At 35.7% G+C, this 25,645-nt stretch overlaps 1 protein-coding gene across 3 annotated transcripts; it reads right to left on the bottom strand.

Annotated features, from left to right (window-relative positions):
- Positions 1–216: 216 nt before the first annotated feature.
- On the bottom strand, positions 217–25,388 carry pgm2l1 (phosphoglucomutase 2-like 1). 3 transcript variants are annotated; one of them, XR_010892214.1, is made up of 14 exons: positions 24,761–25,388; positions 18,413–18,580; positions 16,608–16,714; positions 14,935–15,019; positions 14,684–14,767; positions 10,928–11,121; positions 8,254–8,443; positions 6,668–6,765; positions 6,368–6,548; positions 6,010–6,103; positions 3,944–4,073; positions 3,657–3,775; positions 3,359–3,492; positions 217–1,660 (listed from the first exon to the last, which is right to left on the bottom strand). XR_010892214.1 is itself a non-coding variant. In XM_067366016.1 (14 exons), exons 1-14 carry the CDS (start codon positions 24,860–24,862, stop codon positions 1,558–1,560), a joined length of 1,860 nt encoding a protein of 619 aa, XP_067222117.1. In that variant the 5' UTR covers positions 24,863–25,388; the 3' UTR covers positions 217–1,557. The 3 variants fall into 3 exon arrangements, 2 of the variants coding, with proteins under 2 accessions (XP_067222117.1, XP_067222118.1); XM_067366016.1 differs by having other exon boundaries at positions 3,586–3,775; XM_067366017.1 differs by having other exon boundaries at positions 3,586–3,775; positions 18,413–18,589; positions 24,761–24,851.
- Between the last annotated feature and the right edge of the window lie 257 nt (positions 25,389–25,645).

The raw sequence follows: 25,645 nt of genomic DNA, 5'->3' as shown, positions 1-25,645 counted from the left end.
TGAAATCACTGCTTCAAATCACCGACTCGAAACAAATGATTCGTAAAGCTTTGAAGCTTCATGAAGCAGTGTTTTGAAATCTCCCATCACTAGATATCGTTTAAGTCGTTATTTTTATTTTTTTTATTTTGCGCACAATAAGTATTCTTATTACTTTATAATATTAAGGTTGAACTACTGCAGTCACATGAACTGTTTTAAATACGTCTTTAGTAACTTTCTGGGCACTGAAAGTTAATTATCTTGCTGTCAATGCAGGCCTCACTGAGCCATCGGATTTTATCAAAAATATCTTAATTTGTGTTCTGAAGATGAACAAAGGTCTTATGGGTGTAGAAAGACATGAGGGTGAGTAATTAATGACATAATTATTAGGGGAGAACTAACCCTTTAAATGGCACCAACTCAATATTAATTGAGACCAGGATAAATCTAATTCATGGTGGGCAAAAACAAATGTATGGCAGAAATAACTATCAGAGTGCATAGTTATAGAACAACAAAATAAATAAAGTAGTTTAAGATCCTTTGGAAAAATGAAGAAAAATTTGTACAAAGAAATGTGATGGAGAACTGTTAGGAAATAAAACCGAAACGTGACCAACTTTTCTTTTCTGAACTGTTTTGAAAGTTCTTGTTTAGGGAGTGAATAATTATCCTTCTCCAGTTCTTAATCTATCAGTAGAGTCCAATGCCTTGCTTGTCTTGCTTGCAAGGCAATGGCACTTGTATGACTTACTGCAACTTGCACATTGTGTATATAACCCACAAAAGTCAAATATGCCCATCAAACTATGTACAGCAGAAATCAAAAGTTTCAAATACAAAACACAGATTCTTTCATTCAGTACATTTACTCTGTGCGTTTCCAGCATGACAAAACCAGCAGAAGTCAGGGAAGCAACAAGATGCTGTCCTGCTTGCCTCCTGATTATCAACGCATATAACAATACATAAAGCGTGTGAGCATCAACAAACGTTGCAACACATATGTGAGCATCAACACATTATTATATAATACGACACAGGTTTATGAGAGAAAAACACAAATACACATGTTCAAAGAGCTTTAAAAAGGTAGCAGCAGCAACTCTCAGCAAAACCTCTTACAACAACGAGCAGATCATGGGTTAAAATAATACATGTAATATAATGTGGACACCAGCAAACAACAGGTCAAAACAGGTGGGATTAATACAACAGAAGTAATGGCAACAATGTGGCACTCAAAGTTTGGGTTTCTTGAAAAATGTTATGGAAATAAAATCAAAGCCTTGTAATTTCACTTCTCTGAGCAAGACACATTCAATTGTGATAAGGAAAAAAGAAAAGAAAATGATCATGACAATATTTTTTGTCATATTAAACACTACAATAAATAAGCATTCATACTTACTTTTTTTTTTTTTTTTTTTTTGAGAGCCATGAAGTGTTAATGCTTCAAATTATTTCACAGTAATACAATGACATTCACAGGACGGTACAGTGACAGGCCTTTTGGACTGGTTTACATGAGATTCCCATGAGGACAATGATCTTACCACAAGTTAAATAAAGCTATACTGATCTGCGAAGAAGGTTGTTCTTGTCAGGCTCAAGAAACTCTTCAACTAGAGCAGTGGTCACTTTTCTCAACTCCTCCTCCAGACAAGAGATGTCGCTGCAATAAAATTTAAAAATAAATAAATAAACAGATCAAATGCATTCATAAAATTGGATTTTTCACCTATATGTTTAAGAACAGAGAATATCAGGTAATACAGGCCACATACTAGACGATTTTCAAATCTTAACCGATTTTAAAACTGTGGGAGACCACAGACATAAGGGCAATTTCAACCTATTTTTAGCATTATAATCTTCCGAAATCACACACTATAAGATTCGTCCGGACCACAAAACCACACACCTGTCGAATGTAGTAAAATTTCCACATTGATTGATGACTCGTGTGATCAAACATGTTTGATATTTGCAAACTGGGATCATGCTGGCTACGACATGATCGGGAGCAGTAAAATAATCATAAATTGCACTACACAACTAAGGATTTTTTTGTCAGAAAAGTCAGTTGCGAGAAGCCTCAAATCAGGCCTCACCCCCCAGATCATAAAATCTTCAAGTCTGTGACCAGCCTTAAGTCTGTAACTCTACTTTTCATTTTTTATTATATAAAGCACACTTTAAGTACTTCGATAACACAGCAAAAGAACAAATAAAATTACAAGCACAGATAAATAGAATAAAACAAAGGTACAATTGAAGAGTTCAGATGCAAAAACCTTTAAGTCCATCTGACCTGTTTTCTTTTAAATGAGCATTATAACAGGCTCCTATGTTTAGGTTCAGTAATTTCACTTTAATGGCAATGAAAAGGTTATTAGTCAGTTATTGAAATGCCTTATTTTGAAAAATGTCACTTCAAGACATAGCAAAACATCTATTTCTGTCAGTTTTACAGCAGCCAAAGGAACACTGTTGTGTTTACTTGCTACTCGTGAAATCCTGTCATTGCCACTGTAATGATGGACAAAATAAAATCTAATAAATAAAATAAAATCTTGCAGCTGTGCAATTGAAAGTCAGCTCATCATTCATCCTGAAATCATATGATTTGATTTGCGTCTTCTGATTGGTTCTTCTGTGGACTTAGAGGCTTTTGCTGACAAAGGGAAGTGGCGTTTAGCAGTTTCTGCCAATGAACCAGTATTTCTGAATGGGCTGATGCTGGGATTTAGCAGATTTGAAGTGAACATATTTGATGAAGGTATACTATGTGCGGACATTGACATAGACAACAGCAGGTATTTACAGGCTGCTGTTACTTTAAGACCGAATGCACAGATCCAATATACTGATACACATCCGATTTTTCTCGACTGTTTGCGTTCACTTAAGACGTAAACCGACTGTGTTCAAGAGAACACCGGGATGGGTATTTTGACATAACTCTGTATGTATGTGTCTATTCAAGTGCAAGGACACGTGAAAGAGGAATCAATTCGATGTTCGCACACTGTCTAAAACGCTGCACTTGTAAAGTGGCAAGACAAAACACATTGAAATCAGAAACTTTCACTCTATGATGGTGAAATGTTGTAGTTAATCTGCAAATCACATGCGTGGTGAACTTTGGGACCTGTCTTTATGGATCACGGATCAACTACAACAACTGCACTCCTAGCAGACATGTACTTGCAAAATTACTTATAGTCATTAAAATGTCTGTTGGGAGAACATACAAATAAAGTGTTATTAAGCAGACTGCCTTATGACAAATATTCTAATGTGTCAAGTGGACTATTGAAATAAACCAAAAATATTATCCATTTTAAAACTTCTAATAGAAAATACAAACCGTTCTCCTGGTTGTGCGCAGAATTCTGTGTAGTACTTGATCTTTGGCTCAGTCCCGCTGGTCCTAAGTGTGGCAACAATGCCGTTCTGAAATGTGAATGTAACCATTTGGCTATTTTTTGTCAATGGAAGGACCTAAAAGGAGGGGGGGGGGGAAACATATTCCAATCAAACGGTTTGTCATTGACCTAAAATCAAGAAAGATTCAGGAGATCTGCTATGACATACACATTTTTTGTCAGGCTGACTGCTGTCATAACCAGTGGTCACATCTCTGATGTGTGTGATGCAGTAATCACCACATAATCCTGGGTATACACCCAGGCCTCCGAAGTTGCGCAGACGGCTAAATATTCTATAAATAGTGGGTGGGTCATTGCAGAGGACATAGGATGTTCTGGAAATGTGATAGCCATATCTGCAGTACAACAGTGAAGAAAAAAAAAAAAAAAATCAACACATATGATCAAAGTAAAATGTGAAAGCAATGGTACAGTATAACACTAAAATATTTCAGTTCTTTGAAATCTTTAATAACTAATAAGTACTTAAAAAAAAAAAAAAAAGTAGCAGAATAGATGCTCACATTTCATAGATGTTGCATAGTTGTTGGTTCAAAGAAAGGTTTTTGGTGTGTAGATAAGCAGCCATCTCAGCCACAACAGCCGCTGTACTGACTCCATCCTTATCAAGAACCATGTTCCCACACAAAAACCCTGGCATCAAAATAAAAGATGAGACAGAACATTATTATTCCATATAGTATTGTTTTGAACAAAATACAAGCCCTTTTAAATTAAGCAACATGAATGGCGTTCACAACCCATTGTGTGACATATTTCAAAAAGACAAAGGAAGCTTAAATAAGCCCTAAAAAAGGATCAGACTTTATCCTTTGTGAATCGATTAGATCAGTGGTTCCCAAACTTTTTAGCTTGGAGTACCCCCTGAAGGGATTACCATCCTTCTGCGTACCCCCTCTGTCACTTCGACTGCAGTCACACCTTTACCATTAAGGGACAATATTTGCCCGCTAAATTGATTTTCCAGTGCATATTTTTACCTTTATAAAATAAATAATGTTTTAATTTAAAAATGTTTAACAGAGAATATGCAATGATGGTAAATCTAAGTAAAACTTTAAATATTAAATTAAAACCACCAGTAGGTGGCAGCAAGTCACTGTTTTAATGAGTGAGTCGTCGAGTCATTCATTCAGTAACGAAGCAAGTGGCTGTGAATTAATCATTGAATCATTGACTCAGGATTCGTTAAAAGCCGCAGAATTGTTCGCGAAACAGACGTGTTGTAGTTCTGCTGTGGTTTTCATTAGAACTATTATTTCATTGCAAAATACTGACAATATAATTCGTTTTTTGACCTGTTGTACTATAATAATGTCACGTTTGCAGTCATGTGGATATTTGGGAACAATTTCATTCTTGCTCATTATCATCATTAAATACAAGAACTCACACAAGGTATGTTTTGTATCGGAGAAAGTTTTAAAGTCTTAATCGCATGAAGAACAAATATGGAAACAGATAATGGATTCATTTCGATTTAAGTGCTAAATCCCCACTTTTACAAAGGTGCATTGTCGAGAACGACAGTAATTTATCGCAATTTAAGGCAGCAGATTCTGCACGCAATCTATCATATGCATGCTGCTTCTGTGGATACAGTCATTTTTGACTGCAAATGATTTCATTAAATGTACTGGATTTATGGCATTTTGGCAGTTAGAAATACATTTAGTATTATACGGTTGTAGTATTATTTTAAGGTAGAATTAAAATTAACTACTCAGCATTTTGTACCCCAGTTTGGGAACCACTGGATTAGATTATAAAAAAAGTGGGAATTTCAGTTTAGATTTGTTCTGTAGAACACAAAAGAAAATTTTTGAAAAATATTTCAATTGTTTTGTCCACACAAAGTCAATGGGCTTTAAAACAATACTGGACCCCACTGACTTTAATTGTATGGACCCCTAAACCCCCTAAATCTTGCTTCATATTTCACAAAATTCACTCATAATTTACTGAGGGTTAACTATTATTCCTGTATATTTATAAATATACACACTGTACATTCCTAAACTCTGAGTTAACTTCCTTATTTGCATATTTGTGGTGTCAGTGCCATCGATTGGTCAAATGCTGAATGCGACATTTAAATTAAGGCTCTAGCGTTGTGCATCTTCCTATAATATATTGCCGACAGTACTATTGCAAATTTTCCTACTATAAAAAGGTCAGAATGAAGCGGTCTCTTCTCTACTCCAATTGACCCGTTTTCCATCACCATTCAATATTTTTCCCCCAAACGCTAAAACTACTGTTTATAATGCACAGTGTTTCCGTGACTGTCCAAAATGTGTGAATATGAAGCACCTGATTGGCTGTCTGTTGCCAAGCATCAAGTCATAATTACATTTCAACACTGCATAGTTTCACACTGCACAGGTTTGACACCGTGTGAAAAGCCCTTTTTATGTTCCAAGAAAGAAAAACAGGTTTGGAACAAGATGAGTAAATGATGACGAACCTTTTATTTTTGGATGAACAATCGCACTAATTTAAAGAATAAACAAACATGCTGATGACAGCATTGCTTGAACTTTGTGTGTCTGCAGGTAATCACACTTACCAATGGATTCTTCAAAGGAAAAAATGACCTCCTTTCCTGCTTTTGTTAATTCATGGATTCTATTTCCAATCCATTTGAAGCCAGGCAATGTTTCCTAGGATGAAGGGGAGCAAAACAAAAAGTGCTAGGGGGTCCATGGAAATGTTCAGAGAAAAACAGAATTTCCAAATAATATTTTTACACATATTTTACTGGGTCTTTATACATAAAAAAGTATAGCTGCCTTTTAAATTTAAGGAAGCAGTCCTTATATGAGCATCCAAACCAATCATTTAGGCTCTATTTAAGAATAATAAAGCACTTAAGATATTTTAAGCCTTGGCATAATACAATACTTCAAATTGAGACTTGAACTAACCTCAAAATGAAAGCCTTCTATGCGTGCAAAGGCATTAAGTATTTTAGAAGAAACCGTGGTGGCCAGCATGTATACTCTCTCAGTGTCTGCTGGGTCAGGATGTGCTTCCTTCCAGTTATACAGCATCCACCAGCCAAGCAATGCAGCCAACTCATTTCCCGTGAACACTTTCCAACTGCAACTGTCCATAAAAACCATAGAATACTACTTATGAGCCACTTGACTCAAGAGTTCAGAACAACTGCTGTCAAGTAGAAATGATACTACTTTTTACTGTTGAGGGTATTAATGATAAACTACTTGTCATTCTGCTCTGCAACAGCCAAGCGATCAGCATCAGGGTCTGTGGCCACAACAATGCAAGCCTTTTCTCTCTCAGCCAAACGAAGGGACAGCTCCTGAAACACAACTCAATAGTTATGTCCAAATGGTAAATTAGTATTATGCACTGTTCTCCATCTTGGATGATGTTCTCTTGAAGTTCAACTTGGACTGTTCACCATCTTGTGGTGTCACCACTTTATGTTTGTGTTGATTGTGCAGTTTGGCTGATTTTACAATTATTCCCGTTAATTGATTGATTGATTGATTGATTTACAAAGTGTTGACAGCATTACAAAGTCTTTTGGATCAACATAATTTGGGGTCAAAAACACCCCTGAATAGCTTGAAAGGGTTAAATACATTGTGTATCCATTTTTAAATTATGTAACTTAATATAAAGTTATATACAGGGTCAAAAATGGTATTCGGTGGTGACGGGCATGGTCATCCACACAAACAGTAAAAAGTAACGTACCCACATGATCTGCGGGCCTGATACTGACAATAAAGTACCCGTCACTCACTGTAATTCTTTCTTGCCCTCTTTGCAAAAAAATCTGTGATTTCCTAGCTTTGTAAGAGAAGATGCTTCTTTACTAGACCTGAAAATTATTTTGGTATGTATAATAATATTAATAATTAATAATAATTAAAAAGTAGCATTAAAAAAAGTTACATTAATTAATAATGTAGCAGTAGCTTGCTTTGTTCTGGTTTCACTCCAATCTAAACCAACTGGTTTTATAAGTAAGCTTAATTTACTGCACATTGTTATTTAAATAACCTGAAAATATTGTGGATTATTAAGGCTAATTTTACTAACCACTCTTGCTAAATGAGGTAAGCACACTTATGTTCTCATTTCAGAGTTGATCGAGTAAATGATTCATTATAGACCGTGTGGGCAGATCAGTTGTTTTAACCATCAATAAAATGAATCTGTTCAAATGAGTCATTAGGTCACGAATCGGACGTTGACGCGTTGCGTGCGAATCGCGACTGTTATTAGGACATCGCAAAAGATTAGTCAACACAGAAAATACTTTAATCACTGGATAGAATTGTCTTTTTGTTTACTGAAAGTGTGGTTTATGTCAGCTGCATGTGCAGGGGGCCTGTCAGAGAAGATGAGGTGACGTTCTTTTGAGCACTATTCACACCCAGCGGTTATTCAGGAAAACATTCTCCAAATACGCCTCGTGATTCTGTCTTCTGAACTTTTAGCATTGTGTCAGTTGATTTGGATTATTATGTGCGAGGTAGAGAGAGAGCAAAGACAGTGCTTACTTTGAAGACAGAGAGAGTTCACGCGCACGAGGGAGGAGCTCTGCTCGTCATCCTTATCACTAATAAATAGCTATCAATAACTGATCAAATAAGGCTTTGGCGGAACAAAACTTCATTTTGGCAGCCGCCAAATCATTTTCAATGAAGGAAAAACCCTGAAATGACTCTAAATTAAGAAAGAAAGAAAGAAAGAAAGAAAGAAAGAAAGAAAGAAAGAAAGAAAGAAAGAAAGAAAGAAAGAAAAAAAAAAAAAAAAAGAAATCAATCAATCTTACTAAGACAGATTCTCCTTCCTCTGGGTTAGGACAAGTGACAGTGGAAAATTCTGGATCTGGATCTTTCTGTTCTGGAACAGGGATAGGGGGTGGGAAGCCAAACTGCTGAAAAGCTCTCTGGACAAAGTTGTGACCAACACCATGGAAAGATGAATGCACAAACTTCAGGGGAGACTTTGCATTAAGTTCTCTGCAATGAGAGAAAAAAAAAAAAAAAAACCTGTCACTCACATGAGATCAACCAATAGCAAACCACAGCCATCTAATCAATTCTCCATGGACAAAATCAAATTCTGCCCCACATTTTTTTATTTATTTATTTTTTATTTACCATCACAACTTCCGTTTCATGCCAACTTTAAAGAAAGTTTGTCAAATGTTTGTTTTTGGTTTATACTGGGAACTGGGATACATTTGTTTTTTCTTTTGTATTATTAACCAAACAAACATACTGACAAAAAAAGATAAAAGCTCTCACTGCTCTTAATGGTGCAGTTAGCAATTTCTGAGAAACACTGTTTATATTTGAACCTACCAAACATACCTGACTTTTACACAACACAGAGACAGCCCCGTTACACTAGGCTTAAAAATGTGTAATTATAAAAAAAAATAAAAATAAAAAAATGGGCAGGCAACAAAAGGAGTTAGTAGAGTTGTAACACTCTCACACTTGCTATTTCTATTGCTTCAGAAATTGCTTACTGCACCTTTATTTCGTTACCTTGAATAATTACTTGAATATTTAGCAATACTTAGCAATAATTGTTTAATTAAGAAATACTTAAAGTAACGTGATCGTTTAATTTGAAAGTATGATCTCACTTTAGTTTAGGGTCCATTTCTCACTATGACTTTTGCCTTAAAGGATTAGTTCACTTTCAAATTTAAATTTCCTGATAATTTACTCACCCCCATGTTATCCAAGATGTTCATGTCTTTCTTTCTTCAGTAGAAAAGAAATTAAGGTTTTTGATGAAAACATTCCAGGATTATTCTCCATATAGTGGACTTCACTGCAGCCCAAACAGTTTAAGGTCAAAATTAGTTTCATTGCAGCTTAAGGGTTTAGAATAAGGGTTTTATCTAGAGAAACCATTGCTCATTTTATAAAAAAAAAAAAAAAAAAAATTTAAGTTTTAACAATAAATGCTCATCTTGAACTAGTTCTGAATTCCAGCAGTGTAGACACTGTTAAGTGTATTACTGCCCTCCACAGGTTAAAGTTTGAACTAAATGTTATATACTTACACTTGCATATTGTACATGAGAATTTAACTTTAACCTGTGGAGGGCAGTAATACACTTACATCAGTGTCTACACTGCTGGAATTATAATAGAGAAGAAGAAGAAGAGAGCTAGTTCAAGATGAGCATTTATGGTTAAAACAAATTTTTTTTATTTTTTTAGAAAATGAACAATGGTTTCTCTAGATAAGACCCTTATTCTTGTCTGAGATCGTGTAGAACGCTTTGAAGCTGCACTGAATCTGTAATTTTGACCTTTGAAAGTGAACTAATCCTTTTTAAACTAAACTCCCAATTAGTGCTTATTAATAATTAGCAATGTAGTTAAGTTTAGGAATTTTGTAGGATTATGGGATGTAGAATACAGTCATGAAGAATAAGGCATTAATATGTGCTTTATAAGTATTAATAAACAGCCAATATCCTAGTAGCATGCATGCTAATAAGAAACTAGTTGCTATTGAGAATTAGACCCTAAAGTGTTACAGAAAGTATTAAATCCAATGTATTAATATGGTAACTCTTTACAATAAGGTTCATTAGTTAACATTAATCTATTAACTAACATGAACTAGCCATGAACAATACATCTTTTAGAGTATTTGTTAATCTTTGTTAACGTTAGTTAATAAAAATACAGCTGTTCATAGTTTGCTTATATTACTTCACAGTGCATTAACTAATGTTAACAAATACAACTCTTGATTTTAATGTATTAGTAAATGTTAATTAACATTAACAGCAAAGATTAATAAATGCTGTAGAAGTGCAGTTCATAATTAGTTCAAACAATGTCATTAACTAATGTTAACTAATGAACCTTATTGTAAATTAGTACTAATATTTAACTATGTAAATAAATAAGAAAATTAGCAAATTGGTTTTTGCAGTGCTGTAGAAAATTGTGATATGCCATTGAGGTAAAATGGAATTGCGAAAATTTTACTTTTATTGGTGTCATCTAATAAAATTGATATTCTGAAATATATACAAATAAGCATATGGTATGCTTATTTGTAAATATTTCAAAATATCAACTGACTGCAGAAAAATAAAAAGTGCACCTCTATTAGGACTTATTAAAAATAATTCAAAAGAATTTCAAATAATAATAAAAAAAAAAAAAAAAGTAGAAAAAATATAAGATTCTTTGTCAGGGTGTGAAGAACCTTCAAATTGCACCAAATGTTCTTCGTGAAGAATAAAATGTTCTAAAGAATATAAAAGGTTCTTCACACTAAATTTCATATTTCTTTATGGCACCAAAAGATACTTCCAAGAACAATTCACAGAAGTTTTTTAGGAAACCAAAAACGGTTCATCTATATCATCGCTACGAAAAACACTCTTCGGTTTATCCTGGCGCTTTATTTTTACAGTTTAAAAACAGCAACAGTACACTCTTTGTACAGGTGAGAGACTGCACCTGTGGAAGCAGACAGTGTTTAGCTCTTCCATGTACCAGCGGCAGACGTCCTCCAGCGGGTCTCTCCTTAACAGGCTGCTCTCAACTAGGCCCATGTTCCAGGATTCAGTCCATGGTTCGGTACTTTCCTCGATGCAATGCAAGATCTCCTTATCGTGTGGTGAGGAGATCTGTGCACCGTTGTGCCAGTAAACCTACAGAAAAACCACAAGGTTGAATCACTCTGTCTTTTTGCAAAACATTTCATTGCAGCTGAATACAGGCATGAAAACGGGTCAGGGGTGAAAAAGGTGAGAAGGATATTATGCCTCTAGGAGGGTCCGGGGGCATGCTCCCCCGGAAGAAAAATTTAAATATTCCATATTTTAAAGCACCAATCTAATGCATTTTGAGATGCTTTTTTGCCAACCTGGACAGAGCTGGAGAAACTTAACTTCAGCCATGAGTCAAAAATTATTATGGCCTCCTTACTAAGTATTATGCAAGCCATTTCATGCCAGCCTGTCACTGGGTCTAACATTTACAGTATATTTGGGGGAAGAACCTAGCGCTATGATTGGTTGAACTCTTCTTCTTTTGCTGTTGCTTGATTTGAGGACTGCGCGTGCACAGAGGCGTCACCAGGTTTTTGCGTAGTTTAGAGTGACAAATCGTACCAGCATACTTTGAAGTCAAAATGCATATCCGCTAAGCAAATTGCGTACAGGTTGGCAGGTCTACTTATTAGAACAGTGGACCACTTTACCTTCTGCCTTGTCAGTCCTCTCACCTCAAAATCTAACTCCTCAAAAACGGTAGCATTAGCTAATAATTTTCCACTGGAGCTTTAGCTAGCTGGCTAACGTTGGTTCTCTCCTACTGTGTTCAATGACTCAATTCATCAAGCTGTAGCTAACGTTAGCTAAGTCTATGTCAACAGAGCTCCTGGGTAACTTAACTTAGATATACCAGAAAATATTAAAATTATTGAAACCATCCAGGACTCAACGCTAAGGATTTTTTCTGCTGGCCCAGTTGGGCCAGTGGTTCAAATTTTTATTTGCCCCGCCGAAATTTTCAGGGCCCCACAACAAAAAAAATTAATAAAAGTAAGAAGGCAAGAAAATGGGCCTATAAAATAAGCATAGTTATTGTTTTCATTGTTTTCGATACATTTAACCTCAATAAATAAGGTTATGACACCAAAAGCTACTAGATTAAATATTTTAAATATTGTTAGATAAATAAACAGTAAGTAGTAAAACAGTAACAAATAATTAAAGTACTAGTAATAGCACAAATAAATACAACAGAACAAACATAAATTAAATAAATGGTGCTTTTCAAGTTTTTCATGTAGGTTTAAACAGAAGATTTTCAGGTACAGAAATTGTAATCTAATGTATAACTATAAAATAGATAACTTTATTAAAGTTAATCAAGAGCAGTTACAGATGCATAAAAATGTTTTTAATGTTCAAAATATAACACGTTAAATACTGCTATTTGAAATTTGAAAACAAATGAAGACACTTTAAATGTGAAATTAAACCCGCCAGTAGGTGGCAGCGAATCACTTAATGAGCGAATCATTGCGATTCAACTGATTCATTCAAGCGGCTGATTCATTCAGGAAGTGTTGCTCAGAGACGCAAAACAATTCGGTGGACTTTGGAACTATTTTCGTTGGTGAAATACAGTGAAACAGACAATTTGGTGTCTAAAATGTAAGTCACTTGATATTAAGTTCTTGTTCATTAAACTGTATGCTGAATAAAATCAATGTCACATTTGTAATCATGCTAATATTTGGAGAAAAACGGCACTCTTTGTGTAATATTGATTAACTTTATTAAATTATATATGAAATATATACAGGGGCATTTTTGCCCCTTATCTTGAATTTTGGGGGCATTTTAATAGACTAAATCACGCAGTGAAAGCGTACACTTTAATATGCGCACACACTACTCTAACTGCCTTACTGTCGAGCCCTGCCATCACTCACCAAATTCAGTCAGGTAAATTGCCGTGGCCAGGCGTGCTTTCAGCTTCTGATTGTGGTCTACACTGGTGATGCAAGGCCCTTCGCGTTAATATTTCCATGCACCCTTCTGGCACGCGCACCTGTTCGCAGTTCACTGAATATGAATACCACAACAAAAACACCTAGACTAACTAATATAAATGTCCAAACATAATTAGACACAAGTAGAGTCAGTAATAAAATAAGAACAAAAAAAAATATTTTTTTATATAAAGTTTCTCATGTAGGTCTAGTACAGACATTTAAATAGAATGTACTTAAATGTAAAATAACACTTCATGGTCTTCACATTATGAATAAAATATAGATTATTCCTTAAAGTTATCATCCATGATATATTTTTAGTGAAATTTGTAAATTGTCTAAATGTTTCGTTAGCATGTTGCTAATGTACTGTTAAATGTGGTTAACCATCGTTTCTTACTGTATTCACAGAGACAAGAGCCGTCGCTATTTTCATTTTTAAACACTTGCAGTCTGTATAATTCATAAACACAACTTCATTCTTTATAAATCTCTCCAACAGTGTAGCATTAGCCATTAGCCACGTAGCACAGCCTCAAACTCATTCAGAATCAAATGTAAACATCCAAATACAATACTCACATGATCCAATGCATGATGAACATTTGGTAAAGATCCATTTGAGGGTTATATTAGCTGTGTGAACTTTGTAAATGCACTGTATTATAGTAAAGAGCTCAGGGGGCAGAGAGCGCAAGGATTTAAAGGGGCCGCACACGCTTAATCTGAGCATATTTAATGATGCTTCAAAATGGGCAGTTAAAAAAATTAATTTAAAAAAAATCTATGGGGTATTTTGAGCTGAAACTTCACAGACACATTCAGGGGACACCTTAGACCTATATTACATCTTGTAAAAACTGGTTCTAGGGCACCTTTAAGGCAAAACCCGCTGAGTTTACAAGGATATTTTGAAATAATTTTGTGCATATTTGTCCATTCAAGACGATATGAAAGAAGTCATCTTGCGCTTGAACAGTTTAAAAATAACATTTAAATGCACACTAATTTAAATTAACTAATAAGTGGAATCAAAATTTCTCATTGTTTTTCCCACCACACAAACTGTTCACAAATAGTAAAATGCAATATTAAAAAGGATCAAAGGACTCCTTTTGATTTTATATTAATAAGAATTTTACAAAAAGAGAAGGACATGTCTGATAATATATACTTCCTTTGTCCTAACAGCTTTACTTTTTGAACTTATAAGAGCCACATTTACACTGCACATTCCACCCATAGAATGAACTATTTCCGGTAGGGTCATTTAGATTCACACCAGCCGAGAGAGTGAATGGCTGCGGTGAGTGAGTGCTCCATGATAAAAGTATATTGTATTAATTGTATAACCATTTTATGGACTAATATTGATATAAATGTGTTTAAATGTATATTGTATGATTTGTGTTCATGCTTCATCACATTTGTAGTAACATCAAGTTTGTTCACCTCATTATAGAACACGCACGAGGGTGATTTGCGAATCTGATCACCGCTGATTGTGTTATTGTATAACTGCTCATATAAATGTTAGTCAATTTAGATTCGCACCAGCCAAGAGAGTGATGGGCAGGCAACAAAGGGGTTAGTAGAGATGTAACACTCTCACAATTGCTATTTCTATTTTTAGTAGAATTGGTCTGAAATAACTGAAAACTCTAAGCAATTTATCTTAATAAATGAATTCATTAACAGCTACTCACCTTGTACCCATTGTCCTCTTTTCTGTTATGAGACGCAGTGATCATGACTCCAGCTGCAGCTCCATACTTCATCACAGCATACGGCTGGAGGACAAAGATGGAAACACAATTCACAGGACTCAAGATAACCTATTTTCTTTATTACCATTGCTCTTAAAAGTCATTCCCAAGACAGACAAAACAACAACGGTTATATAAATGTAATTCATTAAAAAAAAAAAAAAAAAAATCTATCAATAACATTTTCTTACCACAAATGGGGTAGGCACATATGTAGAGAACAAATAGACAGGGATATCTTTACAAAGCATAACAGCTGCAGTCAACCTTGCCAGCCTGCAGATGAACCAAAGGATGGGAAATGTTATTTATATATATATAGACAGACAAATATAATGAAATATAGCTGCAAGCAGCAATTAAGGGGCCAAGCACAAATGAGGAATAATGAGGAGTTTTCATACTGCAACAATGCGTAATTAAAGACATGTTTTTAAATTATTTTAAGCAAAACGGCTAGAAAATCAATAATATAACTACTAGTAATTTGATTTAATTGCTTAGAACTTTGAACCAATAGGTGGCGCTCTTACTAAATTGATGTGTGGTCAGTGTGTGGGGACAGAGACACATACAAAGTTTGGTGTCAAGATGCCAAAGTGTTGCAGAGTTACAGCCTCAGAATCAGCTTAGCACCGTGCCATCAAATTTGTGAACGGTTTGGTCAAAAAGCTATTAATAACTTTTTGCCACCATGGTCTGAAGAAGATCTAATCCAATTTTTGTGAAAAATCAGAAGAACCCTCTAGAATTAGTTTGAAAAAGTAGGTTTTTTGGAAAATTCAAAATGGCAGAAAAATTAAAGACAGAAAATGACATCACATGGTGTAACTGGATTTTGTTTCTGGCCCTTACGGTAAGTGCAACTTTGGACAGTCGGTGGTGCTAAAGGGATCGAGTTAGAGACTCCAAGATTGCTGTATCTGTGTGCCAAACTTTTTACCATACGGTTCTGTGGGCTAAGATGATAACTAACAGATACAATAGGTACCATCGCACCCTCTGAGCTTGGCCCCTTATAAAATGTTTATGTTCATATGATCCAAAATTCATGTCTTATGTCTAATCTGGTTATAGCAATTGGTACATCAATATTAATATTATATTAATATATTACTTTATCACAGAAATTACAGAACATATTACGCAGGGTGGCTAAGTGAAACATTTTCACAGTAACCTCTAACTATTTTAATGACTAATGACTAATGACTGAAATGTGCCTTCAGTGCATGAAGAATGCAGGTGATGAATGTGCTCAACATGTGCCTGAATGCAGTACTATTGTTCAGTGCAGGAAGAGAAGAAGGTTTCTCTTGTCCCACAACAGGCAGTTTTGCTGGTTCATTTTGCATAAAATTTTGCATAAAATTACTAGCAAAACAAGACATCTACTTCTACATCCGCCCATGTTCAACTCCAACGAAGTTCTCCCAACAATACAAAAATATATTAGCTCTTAAGTACTTATCTAGCTTACAATCTGTAAATTTGTCCGTTTGTGATCCACAGAAAAGAATACAATTTTAAAATCGCATTAGGGCAGGTGAAGATCATGATTCAGAATTTACATGTTTTGCATGAACTATACCTTTAACTGAAAATGGACAAAAAAACTGAATAAAATGTCACCTACCATACTATATAGGTTTGGCATTACTGTACATATGCCATCTAGTTCTGAATCTCTACTTGAATGTGCAGCAAAAGTTTATGCAAATCAATAGGTAAAATTCTAGCCTAGGAAAATATTTAAGAAAAAACATGGGAGAAAGCTATTTTGTTGATGCAGGTATGAAATATGCCAGACTATAAACACTGTGAAATTGCATGTAGACAGTTATAAAGAATTAGAGATTGTTACCGTTCACTGGTGCAGCCACTGCTTGCTTGGGCACGAGTGTCATAACCAATCACCAGCCCTCTTGTTTTCAGGTCAGGGAAATATTTGGATAAATATTTGTACATTCCCTACAACAATAATGAAAAAAATAGACTTAATTTAAACAATTTAAAAACAGAATGGACCAAGTATGGCCGAATACCTGTCAAATAAACATCAACCGATAAGACTTGAGCTTTTGAGTTTATGTCCATAAGAAGTTTTCCAGATAAATTTGGACTTGGTCACTGTTGATATGGACCTTACATCTCTGGGGTTCTCAGAAGCTGAAGTCATCATTGTTTGTTTGTTTGTTTATTTATTAAGTTTTTACACGATGTTAACATCATGGCTATTTACATTGCAAACACAAAAGTCAATATCATCCATAAAATTTAAGTTATTATATAAAACATTTCAACTTAACATAAGATAGGAAATCTAAAATACATTCAGGTGATGCAGAAGTCATCATAGTCATACATTTTTATAGTGCCGATATTCGGTAATGCGTTATATCACGATATAAAACCGTATAAAATGCACAACACTGCTTTATTCTGCGTCAAAGGGACATGTGCTCAGATGTAAACAAGCCCATCGTGCAGGAGAAGCACATGGCGGAACGAGTGAAGGAGACATGCTGAATGAAAGTGCACGTTCACTCTCTGACAGCAGAGGGTGCTAATGGAACAGCAGAAATGCAGTGGTTACCCCAGAAACAACGCAAAAAAAGCAACTGTGCTAATGTCTTTAAAATGCTTCAAACAGCCTTTCATTTTTTTTGTCTCAATATTCATCACAGCACCAAATAGTTAATACTTAAAGACTTAATAGGCTATTTATTTTCAGACTTAAACATTTTTATATTTTAATCTGGACTACAACATGCCCTAATGATTAGAAATATTCTGATTATTTGTTATTGTTCAGTAAAACTCTGAGACATACGGCTTCATTAGTTAACATGTTAACTCATTATTACCAAACTGACAATGAAAAATACTTATAAAGCATTAATTATTCTTAGTTAATGTTAATTTCTTACTGTTTAATAACATTACTAAAATAAAATCAAAAGAACTTATTTAATGGACCTGAGATAAAACTAACAATGATCAGTTGTATTTCTTAACTAACATTAACAAAAAGTAATACTTTCTGTAACAAATGTAGCTCTGTAATGTAATCTTAGTTAATGCATTAAATCGGTTTGAAAAATTATATATTATATATATATATATATATATATATATGTATATTTTTGTGTATTGTATTATTATATTTAATCATTCAGGGGTTTTTTTTATTACAAAGAGTTCTTAAACCTGTTATACTATAACAACACTTTTTTGCTACTTATTTCAATATCGTGATAATCCCGTATACCGCGATAAAAGCTTCAGCAATGAATCTCAACATGAAAATTTGATACCATCACATGCCTAGGTGAAATGGAACCTACAACAAATATAATTTTTTTGCATTCTCATTTTCCCCCAATAGCAAAAGAAAAAAAACAAATCCACAACAGCAATCCTATGACTTTCAAAAAGAGGAAAAAAATATATATATTGAGAGACTGATTACACTGGTCAGAAGAGAAAAAGATTTGTAAAGATGACTTGTATCGTGCACTGAAGAATGCAAATGGTGTGTTTTTACTTCACTCTTCATGTAAACAAGCACTCACCACATTTAAAGCATTATGCCTTGGTTGTTTTGTTTTTCACATGAGAAGGAACACCTGTTGAGATCTCAACTGCATACTGTTCACCTGGACTTACCTGTGTAGACTGGATGACAGTAAGGTCATTGATGCGAGCAAACCCCGCTCCCATCGGGGCTCTCAAGCCAGCCGTTCCAAACGTCATTCTGGAGCACAACCTCCTCCTCAGCTCCACCACACGCCCCTCTCGCACCAGAGACTCGATCTGTTCCCGTGTCTGAGGATTCTACAAAAACTAATGTTGTCAATTTAAATTCATATAAGTTTTTGAAAGGGTCAGTTCACCCGAAAATGACAATTATGTCATCATTTACTAACCCTTACCCTTACTTTCCAAACCCATAAGACTTTGGTTCATCTTCTAAATACAAATTAAAGGGGCGGTCACACTGCACTTTTCGTTCCATTGACTTCCATTCAAACGCATGCAAATGCGTCAGACCGGAAACGCAAGCTCGTGCGAAAAATTTTGCATTTCGCTGCGTTCCAAAGTTCAAGTTTGGTGAACTCTGACCTGCGAATTCGCATCACATGAAGACGTGCGACCAGTAGAAGATCGATTCGTCATGGCATGACCTCTTGGCTGAATTAAAAGAATTATATTTTTGCAGTAAAGTTGAGTAGGTTCTATATTTTTACATTTTTAATGTATTACTTTAAGTTGTGTGTTGAATTCATGTTTATAAAAGAGACGCTGTAGACAGTGACGTCATATCACGACCGTTATACCATCTGAAGAAATTTCGCACGTTCAAAGTCTAGTGTGACCGCGGCTTAAGGCAGGAACACACCAAGCCGACGGTCGGCCGTCGGGCAGTTTTTCTTCGTCGGCCGACTAAGTTTTCTTAGTGTGTTCCGCACCGTTAGCTGAAGTTGGTCCTCGTCAGCCTTTTTTCAGCCGATTCGAAATGTTGAATCGGCGTTGGAGCTCGTCGGTCCGTCGGGCCATCTGATCATTCTGATTGGCTGCTCAGCTACTGCCGCCTGCTGTTTCGGAAAGGCATTTCATCTCACACAGGCGCAGAACTGACGTGCTGCTTGGCTGTCGGCTGTTTAGCGTCGGTTTGGTGTGGCAGGACTACTTTGGACACCGACGCTGCCGACGTGAGCCAACCCCACAGTTTGTTTTCGTCGCCACTAATTCGTCGGCTTGGTGTGTTATGGCCTTAAGGATACTTTCAATGAAACCTGGGAGGTTTTTGACCAGGTAATCACAAAAAGGTCATAAAGGCGTCATAATAGAAATCCATATGATTTAAGTGGTTTAATAAGTCTTGTAAAGAGTTACAAATGCTTTATATGGTGAACAGATTTAATTTAGGCTTTTATTTATATCTAAACAATAACGGACATACATATTTTAAATACGGTAAACATGGAAGCTCGAACGTGTGTGTGATTCATGAAAACCAATGTTTGTTCAAGCATGTGAACAAGATTCTGTGTGTGTGTGTGTGTGTGTGCGCGCATTTTTCCATCATCTGGGCGCGTTAATATGTAAATTCCGTGAGCTTATTTTGCCCAGAGGTTAAAAAGATCTTAAAAAAAAAAAAAAAAAAAAAACACTGTGTATTTGTGTGAATAAAATCCTAAATTAATTATGTTCATCACATAAAGAGATCATGTCTCTTCACAAAACTTGGATTAAATTGTTTGATTCATATGTATTTGCTTTATGACGAATTTATCACCTTTTAGGCCTTATTTGTACCTGGAGGCAAACTTTGTCCACTTTCAACCACTTCTGCCCCAATTCCTTTGAGGGGAGGGTCTATGGGTGGGTAAATGTATTAAATGTTTTGGGGTTTTTTTTGTTTTGTTTTTAATCTAATGGGCAAAATAAGCTCATGCAATTTACATATTAACGCGCCCAGAGATGACGGAAAAACACAGAGCATCAGCTTTTATTTCTGCTCCGACAGCCGCACGACCACACTGAACACTGTGTGTATGTGTTAGAAATCAGGAATAGTGAAAGAACGTTGTGCTTAGTATGATCTTCAAACCAAACTTGGGTCTTCAGCTGACAAAGTTTAAATCCTGTCAGGCTAGCGAGCTTACCATAATGTTTACGCGTTAGGTTAGTAGGCGGAGAGTAGGCATCTTTTGTGGCTGTTCGAATGCTTTACTCCATGAAAACAATCTGTCAAGTCAAATGTGTTTTCGGATCTGGAAGTGGCTGAAAGTGGATAAGCTCAAAACATTTTAGAACCTGTTTACACCTGTATTTAGTGTCGTCCCGAAAGACGAAAACGCATGTTAATATGTGTACTATTTTCGCTGCTGAAACAAAAAGTCACTATTGCGTGTAAAATGTAAGTGATTTAATTTTAACTACTTTTTAAAGTTAATTGACCTGTTGTATGAAATCATTTTCAATCGTGATGCTTTATTCAGGAGATTCAGGAAAACTGTACTCTTGGTCCTGTAATGTTGCTTAACTGCATCATATGTATGTGTAATGGTTCTTTTCCTCTTCTCTCTTCAGGGGCCGTTTCAGAAAGGAGGTTAAGTGAAAAGCCTGAGTATGTTAACCCTGAAATGAGGGAATGGGAGGTATGTCAAACCCGAGAAAGCAGGGCAAGTCAAGCCGGTTTCTGAAAGAGTGTTAACTTATACTCAGTCAGTTACAATGATAACTAACTCTGTGAACCTAACCTGGTCAGGAGCAGGTTTTCTTCAGTAAACCCAGTTTCTTTCAGTCCCCCTTTTTAAAGTGCAAGTGTTTTCCGTACTGAGTATTTTTTTTTGTCCTATTTCAAATCCAAATATCTAAAAATTCTTAAATCAAAATGGATTTTGCATATAAGAAAATGATATAAGATATTTAGTCTGGTTTCCTGGGGGATCTGAATTAAGTGCATTTTACTTAAGTAAAATTATCAATATCTGCCAGTGTGGTAATAAAAATAATCTTAATGCAAACAGAAAGTGTCGGAGTGTCTATTACTAAGAGCAAATTTACAGTAACTCCGCCCACCAATGTCAGACCAGGTTAAAATTGATGCACATACTTGTGGCTGCAGTGAAGGCAGTAATATGTTGGAAGCGGAGAATTATCTTGTGATGCGATTGACAGGGTTCGAATCTGCCTTTCACTGAGCTCGCTCTTCTCCCTTTTCCCATTACATATCACATCACAAAAGCATTTATTTTCAATAAAAATGAAGAAAATGTTCTAAAAGTGGAAGAAAATTGCCTAACGAGAGTTTAATAATGATAAAATCATTTACACTCTTATTATTGCATCGTGTTAAATTTTTTTATTTTTTTATTTTTTTTCCAGTTCACGTTTGATATTATAACAGTGATAAGAATTAAACTTGCATTGACTCAGAAGTATGCAGACATCATTTTGTCATGTGCTGTTGCCATGGTGACTCGTAATATCGGAGCTCCATTGAAAATGTCTTTTCATAGTCTTGGTGCACGCGCTTAACTCAACCTACTCAGAGTCGATTGAACTAACTCAATTTAGCGGTTTTGAAACTGAAAACTCAAGAGTTTGCCATTTCAGGGAAAGTCAACTCAGAGTTCAAGTTTTAACTCTGAGTTGTTTGAACCTCCTTACTGAAACGGGCCCCAGCGCTTTATATTTTGCCTGCTAGCTCCCCGTCACGTGACAATGGAGCGCCGTGAAAGGGAGTGATTGATTGCTAATATTAACCAACCTAAAATTTAACTAACCTAAAAACTTAAGAACATAATATAGATGTAGTTTTATTGGTTATGTGATAGAACGGTGGACCGGTCAGTATATCAGCAGCTCACAGCAGGCACATGCTAGGGCTGTGTATTGCCAGTATCTGGCGATACGATACGCATCACAATACAGGGGTTATGATACGATATATTGTGATACTGTAAGAAAGGCGATATATTGCGATATTTCCTGGGGGTTTTTTTTAGAAAAAGGATGCCATTTTAGAAAAAATGGTCATAAAGAACACACCACCTTACAAACAACTTTATTTTATTTAATCAATACAGTCTCATTTGCATTTATATCACAAATCACTATTTTGTGCAATCCAAGGGAAAATGACTGCAGGATTCTATGTGTATATGTTAAGTGAGATCTCAGATTCAATGAGTTTCCCAAGTTTTGGATTTTAACATGGTCTATTTTGCAAACAACTGACTCTTGTCGACTCCTTGTCGGGTCCTTTATAGTTGAAGCCAAAATGAGTGCACACTTCAGCTCTGTATGCCGTTGGGGAGGAATAATTCTATCGTCTTGTGAGCTGGGTTTGCTAATGCTAACGCTATAGATGCACCTCACGCTCCTTTGGCTACGCGTCAGTCTAGGTTCTGAGTTAACGCTGACATCTAGTGGTTGGGTTTTATACATTCTGTGGTTTAAACCGAACACAAAGCCACGAATCTTGGATGTGAATAAATAAATAAATAAACAGTTTTTGAGAATCGATACAGTAGCCAAACATAATATCGTGATATTCACGTATCGATATTTTCTTAGACCCCTAGCACATACTGTGCTGTAATTAGCAAATGTTTTGTAGAGAAATGAAAACAGGTTGCACCTCATCAATTATTTGCACTCGCACAAATGCTCCCAAATATATTTTAAGGTCGCACACGTTAAATTTAGGGAGCATATGTCACTAAATTGGTCCCAATTACGAGCCTTGATTAATTAAAAATAAATAAATAAATAATCTTAATTTGTTTCAAAGATTAACCAAAGTCTCATGGGTCTGGTACAACTGATTATGTAAAGTAAAAGAAAAAAAAAATAAATAATAAAAATAAATAAAAATTATAATAATTAAAAAAAAAAAACATCTTGAACTTATGCATAAGCTCATTAATATGTAATTTGGAAGGGATTTTTAAGGACAAACAGGATTCTAGGACACCGCAGGCAATAGCAAATGACAAGCTATTGACCACATCAAAAATCAATAATGTCCTCACATATAAAGTGAAAAAAGTGGGCAGCACCAGACACTCTACCCAGCATTTGCTTCAGGATGTCAGGACCATAGATGAGTCATTAATGCTAATGCATCTAATCATAGATTTTTTTTTTTTTTCCAACAGTCAGGATGGAAAATTATTATTATTATTTTTTTTCCGTTGCTGAAAGCTTATCTCTGTGACCTAGACTGAACATGCTTTCAAATAATCCAAACATGTAAGCTAGCTGAGCCACTCAAATATGTGAACACAGGAATGTCTAAATAGCACTGAAAGTACACAATCAGTAAAAGTACCATTTAAACAGATCACGGAAGGAAATGTGCAACTTTCTGTCTATTTTTGCTGAGCTAATGGCTTTTTATTACAACTGCCAGCTGCTTGCCCTGTAGTATACCACTACATGCACAAGTCATCCAGTGCAGGCCGAGTTTGACATTTGCAGGAGGAGGTCAGCCAGACATATGACTATTAAATTTGCCTGTGCAAAAAAAGAGCTGCAAACTGTACTTATATCAATACAAAACAATGTGTAACTTCTAATAATAGCACTAAAATAGCTGTTATAATGTACTACATTCTCTGAAGGCTCAATATTTAAAGCACAAGCCGCTTTTGGCATCAAATCTCCAGTATGCTCGAATAACAGATTGACAGAGAGGTTGGTCACACCATTCAGGAAACAGGATATGACCTACTGGATGACACTTCAGCTAATTAATGCACATTTGTATTTATATGATACTCCATAGCACTTCAATCAACTCATATGTTACTAATGTAATAGTATAGCCTTTTTGGCCAAGTGCTTATATATATATATATATATAAATAAAGGTATTATGGTGATACCTTGTTTTTTGGGCACATACTATCAAAGAAGCATTGCATTTTTGGAAGAATCTTGGAAAACTGTGTACATACCATCAATTTTAGTGTTGGAAATCTGATTCCACATCAGCACTGTGTCATGGTACGGCCACAGCACTTTTTGTAAGGATAACAATAACATGCTTTTTGGAGACAAGTCTGTTACAAAAGAGTACTGGTGTAGTACCACAGTAGAGCGGTGGAATTAGATACAAATACCATGTTATTTAAATACCATGCTTCTAAAATTCATAAGCCACAGAATTTACATGTTTCAGTATATAATCCAATTACCATGGTATTTTGATACCATCTACCACCACAGCTCATGACTCAAGTTGGTACTGCATTGCAGTGAAATGCACTGTGATATTGTGATGTTTCCTCTCTTAACTTTGCATTTTATGGTCATGACACAAAAATGAATTGCATTCATAAGCAGATGCCCGATTTAAAAATTAATGCACAGCCAAACGAAGACAAACAACGTCTGAACAATGTGAAAACACTTAACAAAAACCGGTTGCCAGTGGCAATGGTTGGCAACCAGTCATAATGTCAGTGTGATAATGTTAAAAAGTAGTTGCATTCTCACCTTATCCCAGGTCATCCACTGACTGATCGCTTTGTCCAGGACCAGGTCTCCAGTGCTACTGAGACACTCCGAGTTTGCGTTGAGGTCTCCGTTAGACCCCATTTTAGCGGTAGATCCAGGCTTCAGATACGAACTTCAAATCCAGCTGCTTCTAACCGGTGCGACTGAATGTTATTGCGCACAGCGTGCTCGGAAATTAAAGATTAACGGCGTGACGTCACCATTCAAATAGGTCACAGACGAGTGCGAGACAGACACACCATCAAGTCAAGTCATCGCGCTTTATGCGTATCAAAATAAGACCAGTCGCGTCAGTTTATCTGTGCATGTGCACAGACCGAATCCAACTTGAATCCAGATCGTTTAAAATACTAGACTGTCTGCTGACTACAAAAAATAATTCAACATAAATTCACTGCTGGATTAGTTCACTTTAAAGCTAACGACACTTCCTCAATAAGAGCAGTTAGCATTGGTGTTTTTAGCCGAAGTGCGCGTGTTGATTATCGGAGGCAGTTCCGTTATGAACGCATGTCACATCACAAAACACTTTTACAAATGTTTCTCTATAGGCTATCTGGAAGAGTGTTGCTAGGGCTTTATATCACAAAAACCGCTGTGTGCATCAAACTACTAGCTGAGACGTAGAGACAAACTCATGGGTGGGTTGGGCTTTATGGGGAATGCTGGGAAATTGAGTACCCCCCACCAGGAGGTCGGTGTAAACAGACCGAATCTGAATCAAACCCGTGTGAAATTGTAAAGATAATTTACCTCTTTTAAAAACTAATTTAATAATCAAATTTCTGTTTACAATATTCATATTTCTTTTCTTAAAGGTAATTTAAACAAAATAACCAACAAAATGAAGTTGAAATTTTAATT

The sequence above is a fragment of the Chanodichthys erythropterus genome, chromosome 17 (genome assembly GCF_024489055.1).
Source record: "Chanodichthys erythropterus isolate Z2021 chromosome 17, ASM2448905v1, whole genome shotgun sequence".
Classification (NCBI taxonomy): Eukaryota; Metazoa; Chordata; class Actinopteri; order Cypriniformes; family Xenocyprididae; genus Chanodichthys; species Chanodichthys erythropterus.
This window is presented reverse-complemented; position numbering and strand designations above follow the sequence as displayed.

Excerpts from the sequence above, each read along its gene's own strand:
- pgm2l1 (XM_067366016.1), bottom strand. The coding sequence starts at position 24,862 with ATGGGGTCTAACGGAGACCTCAACGCAAACTCGGAGTGTCTCAGTAGC. Across the intron at positions 8,444-10,927 it reads AACACTGTCTGCTTCCACAG|AGAACTTAATGCAAAGTCTC; the intron begins GTGCAGTCTCTC and ends CTCTCATTGCAG. Across the intron at positions 3,493-3,585 it reads GTCAGCCTGACAAAAAATGT|GTCCTTCCATTGACAAAAAA; the intron begins GTATGTCATAGC and ends CCCTCCTTTTAG.